The 25,376-nt window shown below is 48.7% G+C and overlaps 3 protein-coding genes across 7 annotated transcripts in view; 2 read left to right on the top strand and 1 right to left on the bottom strand.

Moving 5' to 3' along the window:
* The first annotated feature begins 15 nt into the window (after positions 1–15).
* On the top strand, positions 16–5,179 carry RITA1 (RBPJ interacting and tubulin associated 1). The gene is made up of 3 exons (XM_036769265.1): positions 16–355; positions 1,119–1,442; positions 3,852–5,179. The coding sequence occupies exons 2-3, from the start codon at positions 1,138–1,140 to the stop codon at positions 4,360–4,362; spliced, it is 816 nt and encodes a 271-aa protein (XP_036625160.1). The 5' UTR covers positions 16–355; positions 1,119–1,137; the 3' UTR covers positions 4,363–5,179.
* An 886-nt stretch (positions 5,180–6,065) lies between these two features.
* On the bottom strand, positions 6,066–14,549 carry IQCD (IQ motif containing D). 2 transcript variants are annotated; one of them, XM_036740704.1, is made up of 5 exons: positions 14,479–14,549; positions 10,345–11,187; positions 9,634–9,867; positions 8,759–8,830; positions 6,066–6,634 (listed from the first exon to the last, which is right to left on the bottom strand). In XM_036740704.1, exons 2-5 carry the CDS (start codon positions 11,068–11,070, stop codon positions 6,362–6,364), a joined length of 1,305 nt encoding a protein of 434 aa, XP_036596599.1. In that variant the 5' UTR covers positions 11,071–11,187; positions 14,479–14,549; the 3' UTR covers positions 6,066–6,361. The 2 variants fall into 2 exon arrangements, with proteins under 2 accessions (XP_036596599.1, XP_036596604.1); XM_036740709.1 differs by lacking the exon at positions 8,759–8,830 and having other exon boundaries at positions 14,479–14,541.
* Positions 14,550–20,213: 5,664 nt separating this feature from the next.
* TPCN1 (two pore segment channel 1) overlaps positions 20,214–25,376 on the top strand; it is a 53,963-nt gene continuing 48,800 nt past the window's right edge. The window contains exons 1-2 of one of the 4 annotated variants that reach the window (XM_036761997.1): positions 20,214–20,416; positions 23,075–23,296. In XM_036761997.1, coding sequence (XP_036617892.1) covers positions 23,185–23,296 — 112 coding nt within the window. In that variant the 5' untranslated portion in view covers positions 20,214–20,416; positions 23,075–23,184. Of the gene's footprint in view, positions 20,417–23,074; positions 23,297–25,376 lie in introns of those variants that run through there. The other 3 variants (XM_036761992.1, XM_036762009.1, XM_036761986.1) reach the window with 3 other exon arrangements.

The following is a 25,376-nucleotide window of genomic DNA, read 5'->3' as shown; positions in this document are numbered from 1 at the left end:
GCGCGCGTTGGGGGCGGGCTCTCCGCGCCGGGCCGTACCAAGAGCCGGGGGAGGCGGTGCCGGCGGAGCCGCGCCCCCCGCAACCACTCCCGCCGGAGGGGCGGGGTCCCCAGATCGCCCCCCCGGCCGACCGCGTCTGGGGCCATCCTCCTCGCCTTCTGGCCCGGGGTCCGAGCTGCGCGGGCGGCGCGGCGGGTGAGCCGGGCCCTGGCCTCCCCCATCCTTCTCGAGAGAATGGTCGCGTCCTCGGCGCTCTTTGCTACCAGGGTGGCCGAGGCTGTTTGGGGCGCTCTCCGGGCCCAGTGTGACTGGGCATCCGGGGACCGCCAGGCCAGCGGGTTCCTGCCCTCCCCAGGTAAGCGCCCCCGACGGGGAAGCAGAACCGAGGAGCGCGTCCCGAGGCCTGGGCTGCGCCTGCGGCTCCGAGGCATTGCCGCAGGGTGGGGGGCAATGAGCCAGGTCTGGGGGCTTCGCTCTGCGCGTCCTTGGTAAGAAGTGCACGCTTGGCGGAGGGGCCAGACCCTAGGAAGGAACACTGGGTGCTGGGGCGGCCGCCTGAACCTTGATACGGAAACTTGCAGACTTTTAAATAAAAGATTTGGACTGAAGAAGGGATGTTGGGGGCGGGGGGAGCGGGTCTTCTGCGATGTATTTTATGCATTAATCATAAAGATGCCTTTGGGGGAAGAGGAAGCCCCTGAGATGCCTGAGGCTCCCACCTCCCCACCCAATGCATTGCCAAAGTGGGGTCCCTGAGCAGGAAAGCAGCTCCGGGGTCCTCATAAAGGGCTGGATCCTGAGACCGCTTCTCCTGCTCTTCGAGGCTTGTTTCTTTTCCTTGTTTGTTAGTATGTACCAACAGGCCTTTTCTGTCTGTCTGTCTCTCCTGGAAGCTGCTAGTGAGCTGGCACGAAGGCAGGTGCTGCCTGTAGGGGCGTAGATCCCATCAGCTGCACAGGCGGTGAAGGGAGGCAGTGTGTGCCACCCTTGGCTTATAGGGCATTTATTAGATCCTGTGTGGCCCGGGGCACGGACTTGGGCAGAGGCACCCAGTAGAACGGGGAGTTAGAACCCAGAGGGCCTCTGGTGGACTCCCTAGGGCTGGCTTGTGATTTCAGATTCAGCAGCAGCAGCAGCATGAAGACTTCTGTAGAGCTCACCATCAATGGGATTCAGGCCCTCCAGCTGCAGCACAAAGGCCGAGGTGGCTACCGGGTCAAGTCCAGCACCTCCTACGTGGATGAGACTTTGTTTGGCAGGCCTTCGGGGGCTCGGCCAGACCCACCTGAGTTTGACCCACCTTGGGCAGAAAAGGCCAGATCTGGGAAGGCTGTGCTATTGATCCCTAATTCTGAGAGTGCAAAATGGAACCTTGATTCGGACCCAACCAAAGGCAGGAGCAGTACCCCTCCTCAAACCCCCAGGAAGAAAAATAAATACAGGTAACAGGGTGATTGGGAACAGTGTCCAACAGGAAGGGACCTTAGAGCTAATTGAGTGTCCAACCCCTTCATTTTGCAGATAGAGAGAACAAGAGGGTCAGACAAGGGAAGTGGCTTACCCAAGGTCATAGAACTAGTTTAATAGCTGAGTCAAATCAACAAGCATTTATTAAGTGCCTACTGTGTGGTGCAGTGGATGGAGTGCCAATCCTGGAGTTAAGAAGACCTGAGTTGAAATCCAGCCTCAGACACTGTGTGTGACCCTGGCCAAGTCACCTATCCCTGTTTGCCTCAGTTTTCTCCTCTGTCAAATGAGCTGGAGAAGGAAAGGGCAAACTATTCAGTATCTCTGCCCAGAAAACCTGAAGAGTCAGACACAACTGAAAATGATTGAACAACAAAAATATGCCAGGTTATTGTGCTAAACTCTGGGGATACAAAGAAAGGCAAAAGACAGTCCCTGCCCTCAGAGTGCTCCCAGTCTAATGAGGGATACAACATGCAAACAGCTGTGTAGAAAGAAGATACAGACAGGATAAAATGGGGATAATCCCAAAGGAAAGGCACTAGCATTTAAGGGGGATCAGGAAAGGCTTCTCGTAAAGGGTAAAATTTTATCTGAGACTTGAAGGAAGCCAAAAGGCAGAGATGAGGAGGGAGGGCATTCCTGGCAGGGGGGACAGCCAGTACAAATGCCCAGAGCTAGGAGATGGAGGGTCTTGTGTGAGGACTAGCCAAGAGGCCAGTACCACTGGGTTGGGAAGGAAGGTCTAAGACTCGAAAGGCAGGAAGGGGCCACAATATGAAGTCCTTTTAATGCCAAACAAAGGGTTTTCTGTTTGATCCTTGATTCCATAGGGAGCCACTGGAGTTTACTGAACACAGAAGATGGATTATATTGTTAGAACTGTGGAATGCCTAGGCTTGGATGTGGATTTTAGCAAGACCTTTGCTGATCTTGTGCATCAGATGGGAGAAATACGGTTTGAATGATTAGCAGACTCAGTTGTCCTCAAAGTTTGCTGATTAATGGACTGGGGCCAGCTGAGAGGGGTCTCTAGCAGTGAGCCGCCAGGCTCTATTCTTGTCCTAGCCTGTTCAGTGTTTGTATCATTGATTTAGATGAAGATATCTGAGGCAGCTAGGGGGTGCCATAGTGTACAGAGCACTGGGCCTAGAGTCAGGAGGACCTGAGTTCAAATGCAGCCTCAGAAACCTACTAGCTATGCGACCTTGGGCAAGTTACTTAACTTCTGTTTGCCTCAGTTTCCTTTCTTGGTATTCCTAGAGCTTAGCACAGAGCCTGGTACACAGCAGGTACTTAATACATGCCCCTTGGTTTATGCTGTGTGGTGTGTTGTTCCAGGGGACATAATGAGGACCTCTGGGTGGAAGTTCTAGAGACAGAAACTTGTTCAGTGTAAGGGAGAGTTTCCCAGAATCTAGAACTGCCCAGCAGTAGGCGGGCTTGGCTCCCCCAGCTTTGCCCGTTCTGGAAGAATGTCAGTTGAGCCTGGATAACCATCTAACAGATACAGAAGGGTAAATAAAAATCGCTAAGAGGGTGTTTTAATGCTTGGGAAGGGGGCAGCTAGGTGGTGCAGTGGATAGAGCACTGGCCCTGGAGTCAGAAGGACCCGAGTTCAAATCCAGCCTCAGATACTTAATAGCTCTGTAACCCTGGGCAAGTCACTTACCACCTCCCAAGGAAAAAAAAGCCTTGAGAAGCTCGTGGCACACATTGTCCCATTTGAACCTCACAGTAGCCTTAGCCTCACTTAGCACAGTGCCAGGCACATAGTTGGTCCTCAGTAATGGTTGTGGTAGGTGTTATGATCATCTCCATTTTACAGATGTGGAAACTGAGGCCTTGCAATGTTGAATAACGTGCCTGTGAGTTTCAGAGGTCAGCTATGAACTCCTGACTCCAGTGGAAGCTGTGCTGACCCTCTGCCATCCTTTCTAAGATTTTGTGATTCAGGGGGCCATTTACAACATACTCAGCCCCAATGGAAAAGTAGCCAGCTCTGGTGTCTGAGGACCTAGTTCAAACCCCGTGTCTGATGTATTCATTACTGTGTGACTTCAATTCCTTCAGCCTCCTCCGTTTGCTCATCCATAAAAGGAGGTGACTGGATTTGGTGGCCTCTGGGTCCCTTCCAGCTTCAGATCTGGGACCCCCAGGTGGTAGCCCCCATGAGCTAGAAGGCCCTAGTCTAGGAGAAGCCACTTTCTTTAGCCAGGGTGCTAGTCTGGGAGCGAGCATCCTGTGTCTCTTCCTCTCTGATCTGGATATAGACTCCATTCTCAGTAGCCACTTGCCCAGATGTTCTAGAAGAGGCCCAGGTTGGGATCCATGTCCCTGTTCTTCCCTCCTCACTGTTCGATTTCCATCTCTTCCTGTGCCAGGCTCATCCGGCGCACACCATCCTACTGTGATGAGACTCTCTTTGGCTCACGAGACGAGGAACCCACCTGGGAGGCACCGTGGATGAAGAAGGAAGACGCTGCAAAGCTCCGGCCCCTCCTTTGGACCCCACCATCAGCGCCCTGGGCTAGTCGCTCACCCCGTCCCAAGGAGACCCCATTGCGGGCCATTCACCCTGTGGCTTCCTCTGAGCCAAAGAACAGGAGCAAGTCAGACATTTGGCAGAGGCCCTTGGATGGGTTGGATTCCCCAGGCTCCCTCAAGAGGGGGTGCTCCCGATCACTCACCCACCTGAATGCCTCTCCTGTGAAGCACTCCCTTGCCACCAGTCCCTCCCACCAGAGGGGGCAACGGCAAGCTTGGGCTCAGACAGCTGCAGTGACCTTCCGGAGTCCTCTGGTGACCCCCAGGGCTCATTCCATCAGCCTCTCAGAACCAGCTACTCCCCGGAAGTATCTGGCCACCCCAAAGCCAAAGCCACCCTGGAAGTGATTTGGGACCCTTGCCTCCATGTCAACCCTGGGAGCACAGACTGGGACAGGGCATGGACTTGTGCCAGGCTTTAATCTTATCCCAGCCTAGGGAGCCCCCCGTCCTTGAGAAGAGCCCTGACTCATTCACATGCATATGCACCATCTGCCCTAGGAGGATTGGTGCATAGACCCCATCCTTTGGAAGAAATGTTCCTCTTCCTCCTTCTACCTTGTTCCCTTGTCCATAGCTGGAGGAGATCACCATGCCACCCAATAAACTCTACTGTTGCCAACCCATGGAGAAGATAGTCTTCTCTCTCTCCTTTCAGTGTTTCCAGTCCAGAATTCGTGCCATTTGGGTTATATCAAGACAAAGGGTGACTCTTCCCATCAAAACTTCTGGGGCACTGAGGCATTCATGTCCACTTGGGGCCATGAAGTCTTTGGAGAGAAGGTTCTCCTAAGCCCTGGGTGTCACTGGCCTACACATGCAGGCCTCAACAAGGCATGGAGTGGGAACCCTTAGTGCTAGAAGGGTCCCAGGTTCTACCTCTGCCAGAATCATGGTGACAGCGTTAAGAGTGGGAAGGGAGCTCATTAGCCATTTTGGCCAACCGATCCTGGACAGAGAATGCTCTCCGCACCATGCCCCATAGGCTGTCCCGTGCTGAGGGGGCCTGGGCTGCTCTGAGAATGGGGCCAATGAAGTCCAGAGAGGCCCTTGGCCTGTGATTAGGTCTCTCCTACTAAGAAAAACAAGGAGGTTGCAATATGTGTTAGTCAAGGGTGTTTCTTCATGGCCCCTTAAAGTATTAAAATATATATATGTGCGGATGTATTTTAAAGCTCTCTATTTTGTTAGCATGGGTACTCTTTACACAGCTGCAAAGTCGAACTCTATTCTGCCCAATGTAGGAGGTTCTTAACCTTTTGTGCATTCTGGATCCCTCTGGCAGTCTGTTTGGGCCCATGGATCTTTTCTCAGCATAATGTGGTTAAATACATTAAATTACATACTTAGGATTATGGAGGAAACCAATTCTATTGTAATACAGTTAATTAAAAAACAAAACAAAACCAAGTTCAGGGACCCTAGGTCAACCCCTGCCTTAGTGGACTTTACAGAACATTGGACATCCTGGGAAGAATCCGCTGTGAATTGTAGCTGAAAAAGAAATTCAAGCCCCCAGGGCTAAGGCTGTGTGACCTTAGCATGCTGGTCTGGGGAGAATAGGCACACAATCTAGCCAGGCCCTTTCAGCTTGTGAGACCAGCTAGAACGTGTGTGCCCCCCTCCCCACCTCCACCCCTGATATATACGCATGGTCCTTAAAAGCCTGAATCCTTTCCAGGCTGTGATGAGGCCTTTGGTGGAGGATGCATCCATATGTGTGGATGTGTATACAACATGTGTCTGCCCTACCCCAAACTCTCACGGAGAAAGGGGGAATCCTTTTACATCAGCAGCCAGGCCTGAGTGAATTCGGCCCAGCCCTCTTCTGGGGCTCTTCCCGGGCTTCAGAGGTTTGGCATCACTGCTGCTGCATCGGGACAGGGTGGTGGAGTGGGAGGAATCTTGTATTGACTCTTCAGTGGAGTCAGGGCTGGCAAGAGGTGAGTCTGGGCCCCTCTAGGAGGTGTGGACCCACTACTGTCTGCTCTCTTGGCCCAGAACCCTGCTCTGCTCCTTAAGGCAGCAAGGGGGGAAAAGATGCCCAGGGTAGGGGTCAAGGAGAAGGGACTTTATTGGTGTCAGTACAGAAACAGGGAAGGCCTGAAAGTGGATGCCATGCTTGGTGTCCACAGGCTGCGGGTGGTTACTGGTGAACAGAGTGCATGTTCCTCACCATCAGGGGACACGTGCACACATACACACACACCCAAAGCTTGGTCTGGGGCAGGAAGAAGCATTTGTGGGCCTTGACCTCTGTGTAAATCTGGTCAAAGCCACTTGGTGCCAGTTGTGGGTGGGACAGTGGGATGGGCTAGGGAGGAGGAGGGCCCCCTGGGGCAGCTGCTCATTTCTTCCCCCGACCCCTGCCCTTCTTCTTCTTGCGCTTGGACTTCAGCATTGACCTGACCAAGTAGCCCTTCCAGAAAGCCTGGATGAGCGTGGCCGCCCGCACCATGAGTGCCAGCTCCTTCTCAGCCTCCAGCTTCTTCTTGGAGGTGATGAGTCTCTCCTCGCGGATCTGCACAAACTCCTGGACCAAGACTGCGTGTTTTTCCTTCAGCTCGGCCAGCTGAGCCTTCTCCTCAGTGTGGATCTCATCTAGCTCTTCATATTCAGTCTAAAGGGAACCAGATAGTTTGGGGTCATTCGGCCTGTCGTCCTCATGCAGATAATGGGAGGGATCTGGCTGCATCCCTCCTGTAATGGAGACAGCACCGCAAGACCCCCAGCTGGGGTCAGTCCAGGTACCTAGCACTTAGTACCTGTATGACGCTGGGCAAGTCGCTTCACCCCAACTGCCGGGGTGGGGGGGGGGGAGCGGGGAGAGAGAGGGTGAGAGAGAGAAAGAGAGAGAGAGAGGGATCATTGGTGACTTTGGAGAGAGCAATTGGAACTTCTACTGTAGAGAGTTCAGAGAGAGTGAGAGGAGGGGAAGTGGAGGCAGCTGTTGCAGATGGTCTTCTCAGCCACAAGACAGAGGAGGAAATCAGGTGATAGCAGGGATGGATGGATCAAGTGAGGGTTTCTTGAGGATTGTGGGGACATGGGCACGGTTGCAGGCAGGAGGGAAACAGCCTGGCGGAGTCCAAACTGACAAGGGATACTGTGTGGATGGTGAGGGCCTCTGTTTTCCTGTCTTTGCAGCCTGAATTGGGCTGATCAGATCAAACACTGTACCTCTGCCCAGTCTCCTAAAAGACAGCCTAATTACCCACCCGGGGAAAGCCAAATGAATGAAAAATGTCCACTCTCTAGACCATGACATACAAATGCATGGAGAGCTGATAGCTGGTCCCTCAGGACCTCCATCTTTGGCAGACATTGTGCGAAACAGTGAATTGGGCCCATAATTGAATAGGGAGAGAAGCCGGTGAGATTGCCCAAAGAAGCTTGTCCCTGAGATAAGAGGTCCTTCTCTTTAGCATCCATATTCCTTTGGTGATGGTGATGATCTTTGGAGTCATGGAATACCATCACCACCTCCCCAAAATTAGAGCTGCCGGTCATTCAAGAGATGAGAGGCCCATGGTGGGTGTAAATGGCCAGAGCTGATCACCTCAAAACTGCACAAGCGGAGTCTCAAGAATGTCTGAGACATCTGACCACAAAAGGAGGCAGGCTGGCCTTGTAGCAGGATGTATGCCTGTGGGCTCCATTATTATCCACACAATGTTCAGAGGCCTAGAGGAAGGCCCTCAGGATGTTGGGTGGAGGATTGATGAGAGGACATGGACATGAGTGGTATAGGATAAGAAGGGGTGGGTGGGTCTTTATCTGCACCAGTGGAGGGAGTATGCCCACTGCTGAACCCTGCCATCCCCAAAGGCCCTGAAGGATCCCCAGGGCCTGAACACAGCAGACACTCAACTGTCTGCTGAGTGTTGAATGAGGCCACTGTGAGGATTAGTGGAAGGTGCTGGGAATACTTGGCCTGGAGAAGAAGAGACTGGGGGAACCTAAGAGCTTAAAGGAAGGGAGAGATAGGCTTGTTGGGCAGGACAGAACAATGGCTACAAGTGGCAAAATCTCATGTGAATGTTGGGATAAAGCCCCTGATAACAAGAGCTGTCCCACAGAGGCTGCCACCGACCACCCCGCCCCGCCCCCCCAGCTATTGCTGGGGATTTGGGGTTGGGCCTGGATGGCCCCACCTGGGGACACTGTAAAAGGATTATTGACCAGGCAGAGACTGGGCCAAATGGTCTGTGGGGTCCTTTCCAGCTCTGCCCTTCTCAGAAATGGTGCTGACCCTCACCCCTTGCCCAACCCACCCTGCTCTGTGCTTTCCTTCCCAGTGCAGTGGACAGATGGTGGAGGTGAATGAAGATGGTCTGAACATTAGACGGGGCCAAGGAGAACAGTCACCCTGGCATGAATGGGTAGTGATGAGGACCTGGCCAGGATCGTTTCCATGCCCCTCACCTGCACATAATCTCCCAGGGCCATGACAGTAGCAAAGGAACCGAGAACCCGAAAGGTTTAGCTACAAACAGACCTGCCATGAGAATGTAATCCATCCAACAAGGCCCGCCCAAGGTCACACAGCTATTAAATGTCAAGAGCCGGGATTTAAACCCAGATTCTAGGTCTGTTGCTTTTCCCATTGTCTCCTGTTCCCTCCCAACTTGTGAGTTTCCTTCGTAACTGAGGCCTGGCCTAAAGAATAAGGTCAATAAACTGAGACCTTTGGAATAATTCCATGGAAAGAAAAGGAGAGATGCTTTGTGTCAGAGGCCCCTACCTGCTTTTCTCCCATCTCAGTATCATATTTCTGGATCCAGTTCTCTATTTCTGTCTCTAGTTTATATTTTTTCTGAAAAACAAGAAAAAAAAGCCAGAAAGAAATGATTTAATCTTGGTGATAGAGATATTGACAGCGCGTTGGAGACCCAGCTCTCCATTCACTGAATCAGGGGCCCTGACTGCATTCACAGGGCCCTGGCTACAGCTCCTAAGTCCAGGGCTTCTCTTGGTTTGGCACCTTAGACAGCTGCCTTCTATGTCCCAGGGCTTCGGTTTTCCTTATCTAAGACATTATCTTGGCCATTCTTCACAGTTGTTCTGTGAAGGTAAACATAGCACCTTTCAGGAGTCTTGAAGTCCTAGACAGATACTGTGTAAAAAGAAGGAGCCATTAAATGGGCCAAGACAAAAAATCTCCTGGGTTCTGATTCCTGATAAAGTCTGAAAGTCTGGCATGGAGACTCAAATCATGGCGTGTGGCCACGGAAGGGACTCTGCTGAAGGGAATGCCACAGGAAAAAATGGGCTTCGGATCTGCCAGAGGGAAGAAAGGCCCTCAGGTTCTGCAGAGTGCGTGGGCCAGAACAGGCCAACAGGGTGCATCCGTGCTTCAGAATGGAGGGTCTATGTCTTGTCTGTCATGGTCCAACCTCCCTAATCATTGAATAATCAGAGCCTTGTATCTGTTTCCTACTAGAGCTAAGTTCTTCCCAGAGATGATGGGCAGCCTTGGCCTGTGGAAACATCCCATCTCAGTGGGAGTCCTTCCCACGTGGTGCCAGTGCCATGTGTGTGTGTGCATGTGTGTGTGTGTGTGTGTGTGTATCTAGAGGCACCCCCTTCCACTCCTGGCCTTCCCCCTCCCATTGCTACCTTTCTGAGTGCCTGTTCGCTGTCCCGGTTCTCCTCGATGATGCTGTGGTACTGGTTCCTGAGCTTGAGGATGTCCTGCTGGATCTTGGTGATGCGGGCCTGGGAGGCCCGCAGCTCAGCCTTCTGCTGCTTCTCTGCCTCCTGCTTGGTGCGCAGCAGGTGATTCTCCGAGAATTTGAGCACCTGGTGCAGGTGGCTTTTCAGTTCCTGGATCACAAAGTTCTCCTTCTCCATCTGGACCAGGAGAAAGGAGAGAAGGTGCTGTCAGCCAAGGGTGTTGGCCCTGGCAAGGGGGTCTGGAAATCAGCCCCTCCACCAGGGAGGCCGGGAAGACTCCCCATTGAAAGCCACTGTGCTCCATATGGGAGGTGTTACCCAGATGGCAGAGGCATTTGATTAAGGGCGAGCCAAGCATGAAGGAATTAAATGAATTAAAATCTACCATCCCATCTTGTGAGAGCTCTGCCCTCATTGTTGGTCCATTGCAAACCAGGAGCCACAGTTAAATTTGGAGAATTTTGAACATTGTTTACCATCTTATCAATACTTAATAAAGGTTTACCATTCAGAATTAAAGTGCCAATCTGAAGATAGCAGATGCTGTGACTGGTTCGCATGGCCTGCCCCATCACCATCAGCTACCATCACTGCTTACGTTTCCAAGGAGCCCTCAGTCACGCCCACCGGCTCTCAGGCAGCCACCATGCCTACCTCGGAATCCCTGGATTTCATGGTAGATGACAGCTCTGCTTCAAGATCGTGGATCATATCACTGTCCTTCTTCTCCTGGAGACTGATTTCTTCCATGAACTGGTTCTTTTCCTTCTCTTCCATGGGGCTGGTGAGTAGCTTCTCAAATACAAAGCCCCTGAATTCAATCAAAGCTTGGAGAAAAATGTTGGCCTCTTCGCTTCTCCCCACAACCTGGGTGCGAAGGATTTCCCCAGCCTGGAGGTTGAGCAGGAAGATTCTCAGGGTGTTTCGAGCAGAGCCTTTCACCTCCTCTTTGAGGAGCATGAGGCTGTGCTTGTGCTCGTCAACAAGGAACTGCAGGCGGTAGTCCCCCGATTCTGCCAGCTCGTCCTCCTCTTCTTTCACCAGGTTATCCAGCTCCAGGAGGGTGTTGCAGAAATCCTCGTGGTCTCGGACGGCTTTGATGATGTCATCCTCCAACAGCCCCTCCAAACTCTCTGGGTTGTAAGCAGCGGCCGAGAGCAGGGTTACCAGCTCTATCTTTCGGATGGTTTCATCCAGGACGGAGATGATCCGCTTGGTCTCGATGGTGGTGAGTTTGGTCCGAGCAGGGTCCATCTGGTTGGTGGCCGTGCATGATAACAAGGCCTTTTTGGAAGCTGGGCCCATGGCCAGCCTCAGCCTGTTGTTGGTGTTTATCTCAGAGCCCTGGTACAGGGGGGCCACAATCACTTCAGTAGACATGCTGGACACAGAGACTTTTTCCTAAAAACTGATTGTGGTTTCAGGAGCACCTGGGTCTCATCCTTTACTTCAAGGCTTTGCAGGTTAGGCAGAGTCTCTCCTCCAACTCTGTGGACTCTGAAAACAGGAAGAAGGAATGGTAAGCAGAAAGACATTCTAAAGGCTTGTCTAGGATGACAACTGTAAGCTATGACCCAAGACTCAGGGCTCTTCAGCCATGTGCAAATCTTACTCTTGAGTCCTTAAGGAAAGCACCAATTGGCCCTGCCAGAAGCCTCCAGGGGGCTGGGGAGCCACTGCTGCCCAGTGTTGGGGTACAACTTGGGAGCTGGAATGGAAGGGCCTGGCCTGTTTCCATTGATTATAATAAAAAGATTTTCTGTGAGATGAATGACTTTGAAGTAATTTTTTAATATTGTTTTGGAAAGGCCATGGTAGCCATCAGAAATATACAGCCTATGATTGATTGAAAAGGCAGCTGAACTTTTACCTACATGTAAATAGGTACATGGGCAGCTATGTGGTGCAGTGGATAGAGTGCCAGGCATGGAAGACCTGAGTTCAAATCCAGCCTCAGACACCAGCTGGGTGACTCTGGGCAAGTCACTTAACCCTGTTTGCCTCAGTTTCTTCATCTGTAAAATGAGCTGGAAAAGGAGATGGCAAACCACTCCAATATCTCTGCCAAGAAAACCCCAAATAGGGTCATGAAGAATTAGGCATGACTAAAAACAAGTGAACAACAAATAGATGTGTTTGTGTGTGTATAGATATATATACATACATATACACACACACATATATGGGACACATATAGACATACATGTAGGCATCTGAATTTTTACCTGTATATACAGATACTTAAATATATTTGTGTGTGTGTGTGTGTGTGTGTGTGTGTGTCTCACTTTAAAGAAATGGGCATACAAAAACTGCAACTTAGAAAACCCCACAGAAATGAGGTCATGGTACCTGACATTTCCAAAGGATTCCTTGCTTTAAGAGGGAAATCCAAACAGCCGATCCTCTCTAAATGATAGGATTTACCAAACATTTAGTTTATACATAACTTTGGGGGAACTCGCCAGACACTGTGAAGTTAGCTCCTTCTTTTCTTCCTTCTTTCGATCAACAAGTATTTACTGAACCTCTACGGCATGCCTAGCACAGAGCACAAAAGAAAAAAACCCAAGCCAGGCCTTTGAGCTCTAAGACTGAGGCTGGAGGTGGGGAACTGGTTAAAGGCCACAGGAGAGATGAATGTGGAAAGGCTTTACAGAGGCTGTGGAAACTTGGTGGATAAACAGGATTTTGTTTGTCAAAGTCATGCCAAGGTCAAAGTAACGACAAGGCAAGAAGTCACAGATGGAGCAGATGGAACAGGAAAGGACCTCAGGGGCCGTCTACCCCCATGTCTTCCTTTTACAGATGAGGATAGGCCCAGGGAAGTGGTGTGGCTCAGCTAAGGTACAAAAGGTAGTAAATGATAGAGATGTGATTTGAACCTGGTCCTTTGACTCCAGAGAGCACCCTTGCCGTATACTTAAACAAAATAAAACATACAGTGTCCCCTCTATCACGAAGGGTCTTTGGTGCCTAGAACATCAGAGTTGGCAGAAACTTTAGAGGAGGGGTCAGATTCAAATAGAAACAGGGGCCACTGAACTGTACATGAGGATTCCTGCTGACACATACTGACTTAGAAAACTACATATTAACACTATCTGTGTTTTACTGTATTTTAATTCATTTTGTTAAATATTTCCCAATTACATTTTAATCTGGTTCAGGACATACCTTGGAGTTTTGTGGGCCTCAAGTGGCCTGCTTATGTTTGACACCTCTGCCTTTAGAACAGGGGATGTCAGAGCAGGTAGGGGCCTCAGAATAGGGAATGTCAGAGCAGGTAGGGGCCTCAGAACGGGGAATGTCAGGGCTGGGAAAGGCCTTAGAACACAGAATGTCAGGCTGGAAGGGGCCTCAGAACAGAGAATGTCAGGGCTGGAAGGGGCCTCAGAACAGGAAATGTCAGAGCTGGGAGAATGTTTAATAATAATCTAATCCAACTCTGTTTAACAGATGAGGAAAATGAGACTCAGAGATGGTATGGTTTCATGGCAAGTTAGTGGCAAGGCCAGGACTCCTGGCTTCTAGCATTCAATGTCATTTCAGGTCTTTCCCTGAAGTTTCCTACAAGCTCCAGTCCTCTCCCTGCAGTGAAGCCCAGAAGTCAACAATCCTATGTTGTATTTCTATTTCAGCTGATGAATGCATAAGCATGTATTGTAGATTGTTCTTCCTTTGAGTGGTCTGTTTTCAACCTGGTGTGTAATGTGTTCCTTGAATTAGGGAGAGACTATACATTGGGTGCCTGGAGAACAGTGAGGAGACCTATATGGCTGAAGCAAAGGATTAGTGTAGTAGACAAATTATGTTAGGTATGACGGAATCTTTGACACCTTGGCTCTAACCAGAATTGTGATTTCACCCCTCTCTGGGCCGCACAACCCCTGGGACTCTACAGGACTTTTTCTACCATGCCACAGCATCTCTTCATCCTGGAAGCTCATTCCTCTCCTGGGCTGCTTCTCACACTGGAAGAACCCTTCACCCCTGAGGCCTCACCTTCTCATTGGCTGGTTCCTCCCAGGCCCTCCAATTTAAGGAGGAGGCCCAGGCCAAAGATGTGTTCATCCTTTTCCCGGCCATCCTGCTGATTCAGCTCCATCTCAACTTTCTTTACCAGGCCCTAGGCTAGGTTCTTTCTATCACTCACCCCCCACCCCCAGTTCCCTTTGATGGGTGGTCTTCCACTATTAGAATATAAGCTCCTGGAAGGGAGGGAATATTTGTCTTTCTCCTATTTGTATCCAGAGTTTAGCACCCTGCCTGACTTAATAAATGCCTGCTGACTGACTGATTTTCTTAATAGACTATCAGAAGCCTAAGTTAACTGGTAATAAAGTCCACTACTGAGCAAGGAGGGAAATATTTAGTGGAGACAAGGACATAGCACATAAGAGTGGAAAGAAAGCTAGCTTTGGAGTCAGAAGATTTGGGTTCAAATTATGCTTCTGATGCTTACTACCTGAGTGACCTTGGGCAAGTCACTTCATCTGGCGAGGCCTCAGTTTCCTCACTGGTAAGAAGAGAGGGTTGCACTGGATGACCCTTAAGGTCTCTTTCTGTTCTAATTCAAGGATGTTATGTTCTTGTTTGGAACACAGAAAAGGGTGGTTAAAAACAAGGATGCTACTGGGTTAAAGTCACCATATACATGTCTGAAATTAGGGTTAACGATCAAGAAAGAACAGAACTTTTATGGACACATGTTCCATGCCTTACAATCATTTATATTTTGGTTTTACCTTGCATTCTCATTTTTCCATTTTCTTTTCCTAGGCTTACCTTTTGAATGCTTGTCAAAGGAAGTTCAAATGCACATTTAAAAATATGTGTCACAGAAAGATGATGTCCTGCTATAGAAAGGGGAAAAATTAAATTAAAAATTAAACCCCAGCATCTTGGTCAGCATCCAACACATAGGGTGCCAGGCACAGAAACCATATCTTCTGATTGCCTTGTCCAATGTTCTAGTCCTGGACACTTTCAGTCGGTCAAAAAATGCCGTGGCTAGAAGAGAATCTTAGAACATGATATTCTGTGTTTTGGGAATTCTACATTCCAATCAAAATCTTTTTTTTAAAAATGAAGGTTAAAATTTGTCTTTACACGTAATTGGAAAAAATAAGATACTATCAAAAAAGAATTCTATGTTCTCAAACCTTAGACAGTAGAATCACAAAGAGTAGGGATGATCCTTACAGCAGAGAACATCAGAGCTGGAAGGACTTTAGAACACAGAATGTTCGAGACAGGAGAGTTCTGAGAACAGAGGTGCCGGAGCTAGAACAAACCTTGGAATGGGGATTATCAGGGATGGAAGGGCATGTCAGATCATGAGATGGCAGAGCTGGGAAGGTCCTCATAGACCATCTGGTCTCATCTGTGCAGAACAAAATCTGAGGCTGCAAACAGGAAGTGATCAGCCCAAGGTCACCCAGAGAATGAGTGTCAGAGATAGGACCAGGACCCAAGTTCACTGCTCCCCAGTGCAAAGCTCTTCCTAGGATGCTCTTCCTGTCCTCTCTTTTCTCACGGACAGTCAACAGGGCAAGGACCCAAAGCCAGAACTTCAAGTCTGTATCATTGTATGTGAAGAAGATATACTCACGTAAAGTTTATCCAGAAACCAGAGAGGGTAAATACAGTGGAGGAGGCCCTCTGGTCAAGATCAGAAGAGGCAGAATTAGAAGGGATATTATCACTAGAGGATGCTCAGACACCGCCTGGCCAGAAAGAAACAAATGAGGAGTGTGGGAAACACCTCCCATGCTTAGCACACAGGCTTAGACTTCAATTTATCCACAAGTCTCCCAGAGTCTCTAAGCACTGAAGGCTGAACACCTAAACATTTGACTCACATTTGTGATAATTTCATTAGCCAAAACAGGTTGGAGGAGTGAACAAAGGAAAATTCTATTCTACATTTGGTTCTCACCACCATGGAAGTATTATAGGATGGAAGTGGTGGGAGCCTTGGGAGGAAGGTGCCACTCCACCTTAAGAGTTTTATAATAGAGTAGAAAAGGAAAGCAGAAAGAAAAGGAATAGTCTAACAGAGTTAGGGGGAAGGTGGATTTCAAAGGGTTCAGAGGACGGATCTAAAATTCTAACTGACAACTACGAAATAGCTGAGTTGCTTAAATCTTATGTTGCTTCTGTCTTCTCTGCCGAGAGCGACAATCTTTGATCTAGAAAGGGCAGAGCAAAAATAGGAAATAGGGGGTTGAAACCCAAGATGAATAGAGGGACAGTGAGAGTATACCTAGTTGTCCTCTATGTCTCCAAGTCATCTGGCCAAAGGAATTACATGCTTGGGTACCTGAATCACTAGTGTGTATGACTGTTGGGTGACTGTCAATAACCTTGGAAAGTTCTTGGAGATCAGGGGAGGTACTGAAGAATTAGAGTTGGGGAAAATGCCACCCAAAGTTTTCTGAAAGGGAAGAGAATGGAATTTGCAAAGTGCAGGCCAGTAGTTTGACTTTGATTCCCCACAAAATTCTAGGACTTACTAGCAAGGGGATGGTTAATAAATACCTGGGGGGCAGCTAGGTGGGGCAGTGGATAGCGTGCTGGGCCTGAAGTCAGGAAGGCTCATCTTTGTGAGTTCAAATCTGGCCTCAGATACTTCCTAGCTGTGTGACCCTGGGCAAGTCACTTAACCCTGTTGGCCTCAGTTTCCTCATCTGTAAAATGAGCTGAAGAAGGAAATGGCAAACCACTCTAGGATCTTTGCCAAGAAAAGCCCAAATGGGGTCATGAAGAGTCAGACAGGACTGAAACAACTGAACAACAGCTAATAAATACCTAGAAAAAGAAAGCAATGGCCATAAAGTACCAGTATGGATCCATCAAGACCAGTTAATGTTGGATTAATTAAAAAAAATTTTATGGCATTATTAGACTGGTATTTCAGTTGACGGAGATTTTATAAGAAAGCAATTAAAGTCATGCTATTCTTGTGGACGAGATGGAGAGATGCGGCTAGATAACAGACGACAGAACAATTAAGTGGATTCAAAATAGGTTAACTAGGTTTTAATGGTTCAATGACAATCCTGAAGGAGGCCTCTAGTAGAATACTATAGGGATCAGTCCTTAGCCCTATGTTGTCTACCAGTGTTATCAGTGACTTGGACCTCACACTTATCTAATTTATAGATGATACGAAGCTAGGAGAGATAAGTAAAATGCTCTAAATGAGGTCAACATTTAAAAAGATCTTAAAAGACCAGGTCATTCGGTGGAATCAAAAACATGAAATTCAGTGAGGATAAAGACTTATGCTTGAGTTAAAAAAAAATCTTCAGAAGTACAATATGGTGGCGATAATATATCTAACTAGCAGTTTATTTTTAAAAGCTCTGGGGTTGTTAGCGTCTTCAATGTGCAAAATGAGGCAAGAGGATGCTGTGAACTACTGTGCTGGTAAATACTTCACAAGTGGGATGGGGCGGGGAGCAGGCACACATATTTTAAGATTAATATAATTAATTATAATTATATAATTAATATACATTATTAACATTTTCTTAAGTCTAGACAATCAACTAAACAACAAAACAAGCCCTGATTTGTATCAATTGCCTAATTTCTGAGGTGCTCACCCTGAAATTTAGAAGCCTGTTCCAGCACACTCCTGGGTATGGCAGGCAAAAAAGCTAACTTGATTTCAGGTTGTATTAAGAGAAGTTTGACTTCAAGGAATAAGGAGGTGACAGTCCCTCTTTGCTTTAGTCAGACCAAATTTATCTAGTTCTTAGCACAACATTTTAAGATAGACATTCATAAGTTGTAAAGCGCAGGGGTAGCTAGGTGGTACAGTGGATAGAATGCTGGGCCTAGAGTCAGGAAAACTCCTCTCCCTGAGTTCAAATCCAGCCTAAGATACTTCCTAGCTCCGGGACGCTGGGCAAGTCACTTAACTGTTTGCCTCAGTTTCCTCATCTGTAAAATGAGCTGGAGAAGGAAATGGCAAACCACTCCAGCATTCTTGCCGAGAAAACCCCAAATGGGGTCATGGAGAGTGGGGCACTACTGAAACAACTATATGTGAACACGGGAACAAGAGTGTTCAGAGCAGGGCAACCTGGGTGGTGAAAGGCTTGGAGATCATGCCACACAGAGACTGGCTGAAGGAACTGGGAGTATTTAGCCTAGGTAAGAAATCTCTGGGGTGGGGCTGGGGGGCTGGGTGGAATGGAATGACATGATAGCAGTTTTCAGTTATCTGAAGAGTTACTAGATTTGTTTCTGCTTGTCCCTGGAGGACAGAGCTATTGCAGGTTGAAAAGAGATTTAGGTTCAAGGTCAGGAAAAACTTTCCTAAAGGTCTCCTAAAATGTAATGGGTTGCCTCAGGAGATTGTGGGTACCCCTCACCAGAGATCTTAAAGCAAAGGCTGGATAACCCCTTGTTAGGCGTGGGTAGAGAGGATTTTTGTCCAATTATGGGCCCTTTGGTTCACTCCAGTCTCATGACTCTGAGATTCTGACCTCAGAGCTCACTCCAAGTTCACAGCTCAAAGGACCTTTGAGATCATTCAGTCTAATACCATTATCGTACAGAGGATGAAATTGGAGGCCTACAGAAACTCAAGTGCTTTGCTCAGGGTCACATTTCACTAGTGCCCTGGCCAGGGTTTCCTGACATTCAGATCAAGGCTCTTTTCACTCCAACCTCATTCCTCTCTGTTTCCTCTCACCAGGCTCCTCATTCTTTCTCAAAGACATCCTTCCTCATACCCCTTAGTTCTAGTACCTTCCATTGGTTAACGATTTCTAATTTATCCTGTATACATATTATCTGGACATAGTTGTTTGCATCCTGCCTCCCCTATTAGACTGTAAGCTCCCTGAGAGCACAGACTGTATTTGGCCTTTCTACATAATCCCTAGATGGGCACATTGTTCTTGTTGCCAACTCTTCATGACCTCGTGGATTGTACTGTTCATGGGGTTTTGTTGGCAAAGATACTGGAGAAGTTCCACTGTTTCCTTCACCAGTGGATTAAGGCAAACAGAAGTCAAGTGACTTGCCCAGGGTCACACAGCTAGTAAGTGTCTGAGGTCACATTTGAATTCAAGTCTTCCTGACTCCAGGCCCAGCCCTCTATTCATTGAGCCATCTACCTTGGCACATGGTGTGGAGTTGGAGTCTACATAACTACAAAGCTCTCAAATCAAAATCAAATTCAATAGATGGTCAGAACATATTCGTGGGACTGGGAGGTAAGAGACTCCTAGATGAGTCCCTGCTTTGCCCTTTAACTGGCCCTGTGAGCTTGGACCTCTTTGTGCCTCAGTTTCCCCTTCTGTATAATGGAGTTGGGCTAGATAGTCTCTGAGAACCCTTCTAGTTCATATATTCATATACGATCCTGGGTTCACATCCTGGCTCTGTCTGCTTGGGTCTCAGTTTCCTCATCTGTAAAATTAGGGGGCTGGATTAATGGCCTCTGGGGTCCTTCCAGATATGGACGCTATGAGTCTATGACCAAAGGGAATGAAGTGATTAGAAAGGTTCGTTAAGCGGGACCCTCCTATTAACCGGGGGGGGGGGGGTGGGGTGGGACGGGGCCCTGGGCAGATGCTACTGCCTGGAGGCAGGGGGATGGACTACGTGACTTTTAGTCGAAGGAAAGTTGTGTCCCTGTCCACTTTATCTTCCAAAGAGCAGACTTTCTCCTCTGTTAACTTTTCCTCTCCGCCACCACCCCAATCACCCCCTACTTACCGGCCCTCGCAGCTTTGGGGGCTTCCCTCCCCTTCAACTACTCCTTCCTCAGTCTCTAGCGTGGCGGCGTTGCTAGGCTACGGGTAAACAACTAAACCAGAACAACCACATCCGGGGTGGGAATTCCATAGCCTTAGATTGACTTTACCAGTAGCCACTCAACGTCCGGCATTTTGCAGTTAGCCACGCCCCCTTCATCCTACAGGTTCGAGCCAATCGGGAGCTCCGTGAATTCGACGGTTCCGAGACCCGATTCCCGATAGCCAATAGAAAGAGCCGAGACAGATGCACCTTAGGCTGGGAAGAGAAGATATGAGGAGAGAGCGGGAGGCGGAGAAGGGGAGGAGACTTGCTAGGAGGAGCATGCGAGAGGCGGGGAAAAGAGCAAGGAATTTTCAATAAGAACCCCCCCCCACCCCCACCCCGCAAGGCCTCCGGAAGAACTAAAGAAGGGAAGCCACCCCTGTAGGCTGCAAGGGGCAGGGAAAATGGAGGGGCGTTTCCGAGAGCCAATCCAAGGCAGCTGAACCAACCAATAAAATTTGGAGCTCTAAGTATCATTTCCCCCTTGAGGATGCAGAGGGCGGGAAAAAGAGAAAAGCCCAATCAGAGCACCGCTGACTGGGAAGGGGGCGGAGGCTCACTTCGTTCCCCGGAGGACGGAAGCAAAGGGAAGAGGAGGTGGGTGAAGTGGGCGGAGGAAAGGGAAGGGCGTCTCATCCGACCAATCCGAGAGCTGCGCTGTCTGCCCGTACAGTCAATAGGCCTCCGGGAAAGGGGGCGGGGCTACGAAGGGGACTGGGCTGGGTGGGGGGAGGTGGAATAGCGGACGGATGAAAATTGGCTCGCTGGCTGCTGCGGCGTTTTCCTTTTCTGGGGCAGCGAGTTCGGCTCGTGCCGCTGGCCCGCGACTCTCGGGGCGGCCCCTCGCAGGAGGTTCGGTTCGGAGCCCGGTTCGCGGTCGCTGCTCGCGGGGGCGTCTCCTGTAAGGACCCAGGGAGAGGTCGGGGGTCGGAGGTCAAAGGGCACGGGAAGAGGTGGGGGTGCACTCGTGTAAAGGGGAGGCCAAACAGGCTGAGTCCATGGGGGCCAAGGATGACCCCGGGCTCCTCACCCCTCCTCCATCCCTGCATCTCTTCTCGGGATCCTAGAGCTAGAGCCCGAAAGGACCTTAGAAATCTAGTCCACTTTACAGATGGGGAAACTGAGGCACGGGGGGTAAGTAACTGGGCGTCCTAGGATCCTAGATCTAGATCTAGAGTAGGGTCCTCATTCCAATGACCCCCATCATCCAGATGGGGAAACTGAGGCCGAAGGGAAATGAAGTGATTTCTCCAGGATCGCCCAGCCTCTAAGCAGAACAGGAAGAATTCGAACCCAGGACCTTTGGTTCCAAACACAGCTCTCGCCTATTCTTAACTCCTTTCTCTTCACCTCTCCCTTCTTCCCACCCCATTCCTCTTCTCCTCCTTTTCTTTCCGGTGCTCTTCTCCTCTTGTCCAGGAGACATACAATGCCCCTTGGCATTTTTTTGAAGGGGGGTGGCTCCCAGATCTACCCCTTGCTCAGGGGAGAAGTCACTCTCTCTCCTTGTGCCCCCTTGTCTGGAACAGGAGGTTTAAAGTAACAGAGCTGTTTGGAATTTCCATCGAAGCTGAGTTTTCTCTCCCTTCTGGCATCTGCTCAGGGGCTCACCTGGTCTAACACACCAGCAGCCCCACCCCCACCTCCAGGCAGCTGACCTAACCCCACAGGTATGGGATTGGACTGAGCCTCTCCCTCACTCCCCAACACACACTCAAAGGGAACACAGATTTTACTGGAGGATACTTGAAAGGTCATCTGGGCCATTTTACAGGTGGGCAAACTGAGGTGAAGTGGCTTGCCCAAAGTTGCTGGGGCAGGAAGTATCTGAGCTAGGTTTCAAAGCCAGGCTCTAACTCCAAATCCAACACTCAGGAGTCCAGACCATTTGTACAGTGGTCTTCTTCCTACTTGTTCATGGATAGGACGATAGAGACCACCAGGGTCCCCACAAAAGAGAGGGGCACTGAGCTAGAACACCTGTATTCTAGTCCCGACTTTGATCAGGACTGCCAGCTGCCTCATCTTTGGGAGCTTCAGCTTTTTCCTCTAACATGAAGGAGCAGCAGGTGCTCTCCAAGGTGCCTTCCCGCTCAGTGAGCCTAAGATCTCAGTGCCCTGGCAGCGTAGAAACGTCTAGGCCTGATTTGGGGGAGCTTGCCCTCAAGCCCTCACCTGGGGTGTGAGAGAGCCAAGGGTCAGTGATAGGACTGTGACCTCCAGGAAACCTTCCTCTTTAGCTCTGCTGAGTAGGCTTGGTAAATCTCCCCACCCTTAAAATAATTAACAGTGTAATAAAGCCAGTGTTGCATTAGTACCTCCTTCGGGGGTGCCCTTCACCTCTCATCTAATCTAATCTGAAAGGCAGTTCCACCTGACTTTGCTCGCCTTCCTGCACCCAGACTCCATCCCCAAGTTGGCAGCCATGTAATGGGAAGGGTGGGCACTGTTGCCATTGTATGCAACAAGGTTGCATTCTGAGAAATTACTCCACTCTCCTGCTGCTTCTTCTTGGCTCCTTGGGCTTTGATTTGGGGGGTGGGTGGATGGGTTTGCATAAAATGGATTGACTGGTCACAGCTGGATAGATTTGTTGGGAAAGTTGCTTGAGACCCAAAGGGATTTTTCCCAAGGTTTGGGAGGGAACTTGACCTAGATTAAAATAAAAGAATTAGCTGTCTTCAAGTGGGGTGGGGGGGTGGGGGTGATGGTCCTCATGGAAGAAGGATTGGGTTCCTTGCACTTGGCCCCAGGGGGCAGAATTTAGGAGCAAAGTGTGGAAGTTGCCCAGAGGGAAGCCCTAGTTTGACTTAAAAGGAAACAAACTCCTAACAGGAAATGGGCTGCCTGAGGAGGTGCCTCTCAGCAGACAGAGACTGCTTGACCCCTTGTCGGGGAAACTTCAGAGGAGATTCTTGTCCATGTCAGGCTGGACCAGATGGCCACTCTAAGATTCTGAGTTTACGGCACCATAGAATAAATTGTCAAGTGCAAAGTTCTGTGTTTAGATCTCCTTGAGGGCCACATCTTTCTCAAGGTTTTGTGAATGGGAAGGAAGGAAGGGAGGGAATACACATTACTGTAGTCCTGCTATGTGCCAGACACTGTGCTGAGCACTTTTTACAACTATTATCTCATTTGATCCTCACAACAACCCTGGGAGGTAGGTGCTATTGTTACAGTCAGGGAAACTGAGGCAGAGAGAGGATAAGCTTAGGGTCACATTGCTAGGCCCTGTCACTCCATCCACTGTACTACTAGCTGGAGATGGGATTGCTTAACTATATAGAAGGAAGTGTGGATAGGGCAGGAAGTCTTTAAATATGGAGGGACATTACAGACCTGATTTCTTGTCCTGGTGTATTACTGTTAAATGGCCACTGGATTCTATTTCCCACCTGGGCCCATCGCCCATGAAATCCACCTCGGAACTTTGTGGGGAAGGCGAATGAAATAAGCGTCTATAAATGTTGAGGGCTCTTTAGTATGGGGCACTCTCAAAATAGAAAGAGCCATTCTTGTTAGAGTTCTGCATTTTCTCTTTTTTGTAAAACTCCAGAAGATGCTCCTGATGGCAGAGTCTTTGAGACGCATCTGCAGGGCAGCAGTTTTGAAGAGGAGACTGAGTGCCCTGAGCACCACATCCTGAAATCGGCAGGAGGGGAGGCCATGGCTGGGAACATGGACGATGATGTCCCGCTCATCTTGACCCTGGACGACAGTGGGAGCACCCCACTGGCACCATCTGACCGCCTGGGTCCGGAGGATTTGCCCAATGAAAGTAAGATGACAGAGACCAGGGGAGAGCCTGTGTTGTCTGCTCTGGGTCTGTGGGGGATCTTGTGGCATCCTCTGTCTGGGGGAGACACCCATCCCCGACTGACCAGTGTGATGACATTATAGGTGGAAAAGTTCTGACTCAGAACCTGCAGGTCAGGTCACAGCAGGGCTGGGCCTCTGCCGAGTGGCCTAAGAAAAGTGCCCAGAATTTGAAGGAAGAGGATCTGGGTTCCAGTGACCATGAGCAAGTCTTTGTTCTGGCTTCTTATCTTTAAATGGACATAATCCTATTTATACTGTCTGCCTCAGAGAGTAGTGTGAGAAAAGTGCTGTCAACCAATTTTTAACTTGCTTTCTTGAATCTCAGCTTTTCTCTTATGGGACTTGCATTTACCTAAAGTGCAGGTGGTAACACTTGATGGTTTTGGGGGAACTCAGTGTCCCCTGTTCAACCAAGGAAGTGATCCTAGTTAGTCTAACCTAGCCTAGAGCTCTTTGCAAATAAGAGGGGAGCCCAGCTAGTCTTTTCCTAAGCCCCCCTGCATTACTCAAGAAGGAATGAGAGTTCGGGGGAAATCTGTTTCAAATTTTGTTTGTCCCTAAAGTGGGCTATTGATTTGAGGTTCAGTTTTTTAGGAGGATTTTTTTTTTGTTTTGTTTTGACATGACCCAAAGTGGATATAAAGAGATGGTGTGCTTTAATTTTTAAAATTTAAAGTGTGCTTCTGGCAGAATGTAACTGTTTAAAAACCTTTCTGGTCCTTGTCCCCAGGTCATTGCTCCACTGGGGCAGGCCTCTGGCTGAAGAGAGGTTTAAAATAGCCGCCATTTCCTGTCTGGGCCTCTGTTCTACCAGACTATCTGAAATTACCTTAGCAACTGAATTTTCTAGTCCTCTTGCTGTTCAGGGGTTTACTTGGGTGTCTTTAATCTGGACAGAGGATTATTGTTGTTTATTTTTCACTGTAAGAAACTTAGGCTCTAAGAAGGGAAGAAAGAGTCCAGCCCAGCATCACATGTTTTCTTGTCCAAACAAAATACAATGGGAGCTCTTCCCTCCTAGATAAGTCTTTAATCAAGATTATAAAGGAGAATTGTGTCTCTCAGAAATGAGAATAATGCCTGGGACTTGCCACCTTTGTCCCTGTAGGTTCCTTCTCTTTTCCCTCCTTAGAAATGACCCAGCTGCTTAATCCAGTTACTCCACACTGCAAGATTAGATAGTGAACTGTCCCACCTCCCTGTGACTGGTCTTTCCTCAAGGCCCCTGCATGACTTAAGGTATGGGAATGTGGGACAGAAGGCCACTGCCCATGGTCATTTGAGTCAGGTGGGTGACATCAGTGGCTAGATAGCAGAGATTAAATTACCTCCAAAACCAATTTCAAATGGTGTTTTGTATTACTTTTGGAGCTCTTCTCCTATTGGGAAGGTAAACTGTAGCCTTTTAACGTGTAAATGAATTGTGGGCTGTAACCTGTGACTGGGAAACTAAAGGTAATTTATTGAAGAATTACCTCATAACATACATATATATATATATACATATATATATATATATATATATACATATATATATATATATATATATGAGAGACAAAACACTTTTGCCCATATAATCTCATGTGAGGTTCATACAAATACCCTCTGAGGGAAGTTGTAACAGTATTATCTTTTACAGTGAAGAAAATGACAATCAGGGTTACATAACCTGCAAAGGTGTTGTGCAAAGCTGAAAAATAAGTATTTCCCATTCAGTAATCACCAGAAGGCTATTACATCTAGCTTTTCTAAAATTTTATTCATGTGCTTTTTTCTTGTTTTTGGTTTTTGGTTAGATTTGTCTAGGTCTGAAAGGGGCTTGTTGAAACACCCCCCCCCCCAAATTATTGTTTTATTATGCGTCCTTTTGTTCTATTAGCTTTTCATTAGGTGTTTAGATGCCGTGCCACTCAATACATACATATTTGATATGGAAATTGTTTTATTCTCTGTGGTGCATTTAAACTTCACATAGTTTCCCTGCTCATCAGGTTAAGTGACTTGACCAGAGTCACATATCTAGTTAAGTTGAGGAGTCA

Source organism: Trichosurus vulpecula, chromosome 1 (genome assembly GCF_011100635.1).
Source record: "Trichosurus vulpecula isolate mTriVul1 chromosome 1, mTriVul1.pri, whole genome shotgun sequence".
NCBI classification, from domain to species: domain Eukaryota; kingdom Metazoa; phylum Chordata; class Mammalia; order Diprotodontia; family Phalangeridae; genus Trichosurus; species Trichosurus vulpecula.
The sequence above is the reverse complement of the archived record's forward strand: the minus strand, read 5'-3'. Positions and strand labels throughout refer to the sequence as shown.

What these genes read in the sequence shown, in the direction of transcription:
- RITA1 (XM_036769265.1), top strand. Translation starts at nt 1,138, where the DNA reads ATGAAGACTTCTGTAGAGCTCACCATCAATGGGATTCAGGCCCTCCAG. An exon ending in AGGAAGAAAAATAAATACAG is followed by an intron (nt 1,443 to 3,851) that starts GTAACAGGGTGA and finishes TTCCTGTGCCAG; the next exon opens with GCTCATCCGGCGCACACCAT.
- IQCD (XM_036740704.1), bottom strand. Translation starts at nt 11,070, where the DNA reads ATGTCTACTGAAGTGATTGTGGCCCCCCTGTACCAGGGCTCTGAGATA. An exon ending in GCGAACAGGCACTCAGAAAG is followed by an intron (nt 8,831 to 9,633) that starts GTAGCAATGGGA and finishes CTTGTTTTTCAG; the next exon opens with AAAAAATATAAACTAGAGAC. An exon ending in CTGAGATGGGAGAAAAGCAG is followed by an intron (nt 6,635 to 8,758) that starts GTAGGGGCCTCT and finishes GGTTCCCTTTAG; the next exon opens with ACTGAATATGAAGAGCTAGA.